Source organism: Charadrius vociferus, unplaced genomic scaffold (genome assembly GCF_000708025.1).
Source record: "Charadrius vociferus isolate BGI_N301 unplaced genomic scaffold, ASM70802v2 scaffold329, whole genome shotgun sequence".
NCBI classification, from domain to species: Eukaryota; Metazoa; Chordata; class Aves; order Charadriiformes; family Charadriidae; genus Charadrius; species Charadrius vociferus.
Window position 1 is genome coordinate 2,047,226 of NW_009649982.1, and position 5,516 is coordinate 2,052,741.

Sequence of the window (5,516 nt, forward strand, 5' to 3'; positions counted from 1 at the left end):
TTTCGCTCCCCTGCTGTGCCGCCCAGCCTGGCTGTCCTCGGCGGGCGCGGGTCGGGCCTGCGGCGCGGGTGTCCCAGGGGCCGCGGTGCCGGGGGGCCGGGGGGGAAGCGCGGATAAGGGGCGCGCTGGTGAGGCGCAGCGCGGTGCTTTGAGGTGTTGTCGCGGTTGGGTTCCACTGCGGGCTGGGTTAAAAGCTGTTAAGGAGCGTGTAGTGCCGCGCTGTCGGGAAGAGCCGCGTCGCTCCGTGCCCTGGTCTGGCGCATTCCCCTCACGGCCTTCCGGCCTGCGGCTGTGCGGGCCTGCCCACCCCCACCCTTGGGCATCTCTGCTGGGGGAAGTAAGGCGAGTTACTCAGCCTCTGAAATATCAGTGAAGGGCGTTTCTGTTCCTGGTGTTAGTTACAGTGAAGTCATGCTAAAAAATAAAAAATAAAAAAAATCAGAAAAATATCGTTGAACCTACAAATCTAAGTTCTTCAAAGAGATTTAGACAAATTCTTGCAGTAATGACACGGTAGCGTGCATTTTGGACACACTGAAAGGTCATTTGGCTTTTATCAAAAGCTGTCATCAAGTATTCAGATTGCAAATCTCACTTTCAGACAGATTTGCTGTCTGAACTACTGACTTAATTGGCACTCCAGTAACGTGAGTTAATTGAGGAACTGATCCCTTGATTTCTCCAAGCTGGACAACATACTTTTTTGATTATTAATTTTGGCAGTATGCTTAATGCCTAAATTTAAAATTATGAACATCTATATAGTAACACGAATTTTCTCTTAACTTCACACTATTAGGTTGTTGGGGTTTTATGTTCATTTTATCTTAATAACAGTAGAAAATAAAAGGTCAGTCACCAATTTGACCAATTGCGGTATTGTAAAATGCATGCCAGTTTATATATTGCTTCCTAATATGGTACTTTTTCTTTGGCTCTTTATCTGGGCAGGTACATATATAAAACCCCCAAAATAGATTTAATTTGTTCTGTATCTCAAATTATTTTCAGGTGGTAAGTTATTAGGGAGTTTATGAATTTTGTTTTTTAAATTTGGAGCTAATTTTTATGTTTTTGCCAAATTGTGTTTTCTCAAACAGTGAAACTTCACTGTTTTTACTTAAGTAGGTTTGCATAGGACAAGGAAAATATTAAACGTTCTTTGGTGTTTTTGCAGACCTTTTACATTTAAATATAAATGTCTATGAAATTAATGGGACTGTGAGTTTCGTATCATTAGCTTCATGTGCCAACATCAACTTCACAGGCAATTTAGCAAAAAGAAGAAAGATGGTCTTTTCTTATACTAGTTGTTTATTCTTCCATCTCTTCTTTCTAGGAGGTGTCTGGTGAATCAGGCATTTGGGTGGGATAACTAGCTTTTTTTCCTTTCTCCACCTCCTGGTTGGCTGTCCCTAAGATCAGTTCTCTGGTTTGGCTCATAGTGCAGCCATGTGAGTGGTTGCAGTGCTGAGGGAGCCAGGAACAAGGGACTCAGGGGACACAGGAGTGCCTTCAGTGGCAGTGGTGTTGGCGTAGCAAAACTATAGCATTGGTAGTTTCAGTACCAGTGACCTGCAATGTGGAAATGCACAGAAGAGGGAAAACTTTAGCACTAAAGTTTGCCAGTAGAGCTTTCCCAAAATATAATGGTAAAAGCAAAAATGTGATCTGTGATACAGGGTTTTCCCGGAAAATGTTACAAGATGAGGCATCTTGTCCATTTTCGGAGTACAGGTAAATTAGGCAGGCACCTCTGGACGTGTATGAAAATATTTTCAGTCTCCATGCAGCACTTTGCTTGCTTTGGTTGTGAAGGTTCTCGCTTGTCATGTGATACAGATAAATAGATCTCAGACAATACTTTAAAGTTGTTTGAACACATTTTGAATTGCAGTAAGTATAGCTGTTCTAAGCAGCAGAGCTAACCATGTCTCTTCCCAGCAGAGCAACATACGCCATTTTTATTTAGAAAACAGTAGAAAAGTAATAGTGGAAGCAGGAATTTCTAGTATTCACTGAGAAGTAAGTTACTGCCTGTCAGGGTTACTAAGGATGAAAATCTGTGTCCATTTTCTTCCATGGTTTCTGACAAGTTTTTTTCTCCCTCTTATTGGTGTCTTGCAGATAAGTGTCTGAACACAGCACATGTCCAAGTATGCAGTCTGCTAATGTGCTTCTGAAAAAAATTGTACGAAGTTCTGTCCTTCCATTTGCTGCACAACATGGGATGAAAAAGGATTTGTTTCCACTCAGTAGAACTCTGAGTTTATCACTTTGCCTGAAGCAGGACAATTCAGGGAGTCCCTCAGAAAAACTAGATTTAGATGCATGGAAGAAGGTAATGAAGTCTGGGTTGCAAGAAGAAGTCAGTGAGACGGTCTCTGAGCGTAAGGATCTTTCCACTTTGGCTGCTGCACGTGAGATTTTAGAGATGTGGAGACTAGCTGGCAGATCAGTTCCAGAAAATATCAGTGAAGAACAGCTAAAAACCTTTATGGAATGTCCTTCCAAGTCAGCCAAAAAGAAGTATTTAAAATACTTGCATCTCAAAGAACTTTACAAGAAAAATGACAAAAGGAAGATGGATGAGAAAAGGGAAAGGAGGCTAGAAACACAAAAGCAACCTTCAGAAACTGATGAGACCAAGAGGAGTTCATTCATATGTTTGTGGGCCAGCTCTATGGATAAAGCATACAATTGGAGGGTTGCTCAGTCTATGATCTTTGGCCAACCGCTAATATTTGACATGTCTTACGAAAAAGATATGTCTGTCCGAGAAGTCGCAAATACAGTGAGACAGATAGTGTTAAGCGAAAGCTGCAATCGAAGATCTGTAGATCCATTCCACATCCACTTCTGTAACTTCAATGACGACAGCCTCTATCATAAGGAATTTATCAAGCATTATAAAGAGGCGTGGGGCAAACTGCTTATCACTGTGACAGACCAGTGCTACACAGACGTCTTTCCAAAGGATAAGCTTATCTATCTGACTGCTGATTCTCCCAAAGTAATGAAAACATTCGATCACGATAAAATCTATATTATTGGGTCAATGGTTGACAGGAGCATAAAAACAGGAGTCTCTTTAGCACGGGCAAAGCGATTGGGGCTGGAGACTGCGGCCCTTCCGTTGGAGAAGTACTTGCTTTGGAATTCTGGTGCCAAAAATCTCACACTGGATCAAATGATGCATATTTTATTAACCTTGAAGGATACTGGAGACTGGAAGAAGGCTCTGGAATTTGTTCCGAAAAGGAAATACTGTGGCTTTGTAAACAGGCCTGTGCACGAACTGAAAAGAACCTTAAACCTGATGAAAACAATTAAACTTGGAAAGAGGCAAGAAGAAGTACAAAAGCAATTTGCCAAGAACTACTCTAAGAAGCTAACGCAAAAGTAGAATGATGGGGAGGAGAATGATTTATTACGGGCAAACTGCGCCTTTGAATGCTCCAGTTTCTCAGGACTTCTGGAACTGTACTTGGCTATTTATCTCTAAATATGCCTGCGTTGGTCAAGTTTGAAAGGACCGTTAGGGATTTTTTTTAAAGAACTACCTTAGTATTCCAACTGTTTGAATTTATTCACACATTATTGAAGTTATGTTAAGAGAAATGAGCTCATCTGTTCTAAAATAAAAATTGCTCTGTACAAAGAATATAAATCTGTTCAGATGAATCATGCTGGGACGAGGGTGACTGTAACTGTGTGCAAAGGTGGTTCCTTGGAGCATACCTCAGTGCCTCGGGTCTGCAGGGGGTGGAGGCCATCCACAGTCATCTTCTAAAAGGTTAGCCGAGATGAAATAGAAGAGACCTTTCCCACTTACTTTGGTGTATAGATGAATTGACTTTTGATAACTAAAGACACATGACTTAAAACCTAGCATGATTTTGGGGAATTGCACAGTTTGTTTCTTGGTGTTCTGTCTGGCACGAATCAAGTCCCTGTTTGGAAGGAATACTCCAAATTGTCTTGACCCTGCCAAAAAACTACCCTGTGTACTTTTGTGTAAGACTTTTATCCCCGAGTGCCTGTGTTTTCAGTCAGTGTAATGTAGATTTCCCAAAGTGCTGGAACTTTGATAAACCATTCTATTAGTAAATGCTTAGAGGAGCAGAGAGCCTTTTAATGTTTCTCACAGCCGAAAACATATAGATCAGTCTCTCTGTGAAAGCCTGTGTTCCAGCTGCGGAGCTACCATGGGAGTGTTGTGGCATGCAGTTCTTTCTGCTGCCTGGAGGAGGAGGAGGGATTTCTCGGTGCCTTTACGGGCGCTTAAATCTTTTTGATTTAGTCCAGTTGACTACTCTGATGTTTGAAGTCAGTGATGGCAGATGGTGGGTTTTGTCTTGAAAATTCAAAAACCACGAGCGGGAGATGTAATTTGGAACAGTAGACTTGATATACCAGGGGTTGGTGGCGACGTGTTCCCTGTCTCGCCTTGCACTGCACGCCATGTTGAGGACATGTGGCAAGGCAGCAGAGGATGCACAACCCCAGTGCTGCCCTTCACTGCCGTTGAAACATGGCAGCCTGCGGGCGTGGAGAAAGGCCATCTTCCTTTTGGCTGCACATGGTTGGGTGGCACGCAAAGCTTCATGGCCGGACAGGGTGTCAGGCACCGCTGAGGGCTGCCTCCCCGCCCCCCAGTTGAGCCCTCAGGTGCGTGCGGCCGCCTCACTGAAACAGCCCCCCTTTTAGGAAAAAGAAGAGCCAAGACAGAGCCGTGTGCTGCTGGGGCAGTGCCTCCTGTTGTTTGCCATTTCTCCACAAAAGCAGCTTCTGCTCTGTGAACTAGTTTGCACTTTTGTTGTCCCAAAGCGGAGTCATTAACCTGGAGTGCAAGATGCCAGTGCACATGCAGAGCAGAGGTATTTAATTAATTGTTTCGGCAGAGGTGGGTGCTAGGGGGGTAACCCACAAAGGTAGCACACCGGCCTGCAAACTCCTTGAAATATTTATACAGTTCAAAACACAGAAATACACACCCTTAATTATAATTACTGGTTAGTACCACATCTTAACAATTTCTGTGGGTTTAAAGCCACACTGTCCTTTAATTGATGCAGATGTGCTCCAATACGGGGCTGGGGGGTGGGGGTGGTGTAGTTCTGTTCGGTCTCTAATTGAGTCATCTCCCACTGCCGCTTTTACCTTTCCCCCCGTCACTGCAAATCTGGGCTGACTTCCTGCTGCTCCCAGCAGCTGCCTGGTGCCCCAGTTCCCCGCCCCAGTTTGTGGCACCTCCTGCTATGGGACGTTCCCTTCTTGTCAGCCTTCTGCTCCTCCTAGTGAGGGTGTGCTCATTAGCAAGGCGTGTGGCCATTACACAACGTGTCCCGTTTCACACGGCCTTGCACCCTTCCAACAGCGCTTTGTCTCTTGCTGGGGGAAGAGAGTCGACCTTTTACTGCCTTCCACATACGTCCCTTGGAAGAAGTGACGTCATTGCTCGCTTGCGCTCCTGTGGGTGAAACATGGAAGACAATTTTTACCCAATGTGCCAG

The 5,516-nt window shown here is 44.3% G+C and overlaps 1 protein-coding gene across 1 annotated transcript; it reads left to right on the plus strand.

The window, feature by feature from the left end:
* Nucleotides 1-2,129: 2,129 nt before the first annotated feature.
* On the plus strand, nt 2,130-3,479 carry TRMT10C (tRNA methyltransferase 10 homolog C (S. cerevisiae)). Its single transcript, XM_009891631.1, has one exon. The coding sequence runs from the start codon at nt 2,159-2,161 to the stop codon at nt 3,404-3,406; it is 1,248 nt and encodes a 415-aa protein (XP_009889933.1). The 5' UTR covers nt 2,130-2,158; the 3' UTR covers nt 3,407-3,479.
* The last annotated feature ends 2,037 nt before the right edge of the window (nt 3,480-5,516 follow it).

Excerpts from the sequence above, each read along its gene's own strand:
- TRMT10C (XM_009891631.1), top strand. The coding sequence starts at position 2,159 with ATGCAGTCTGCTAATGTGCTTCTGAAAAAAATTGTACGAAGTTCTGTC.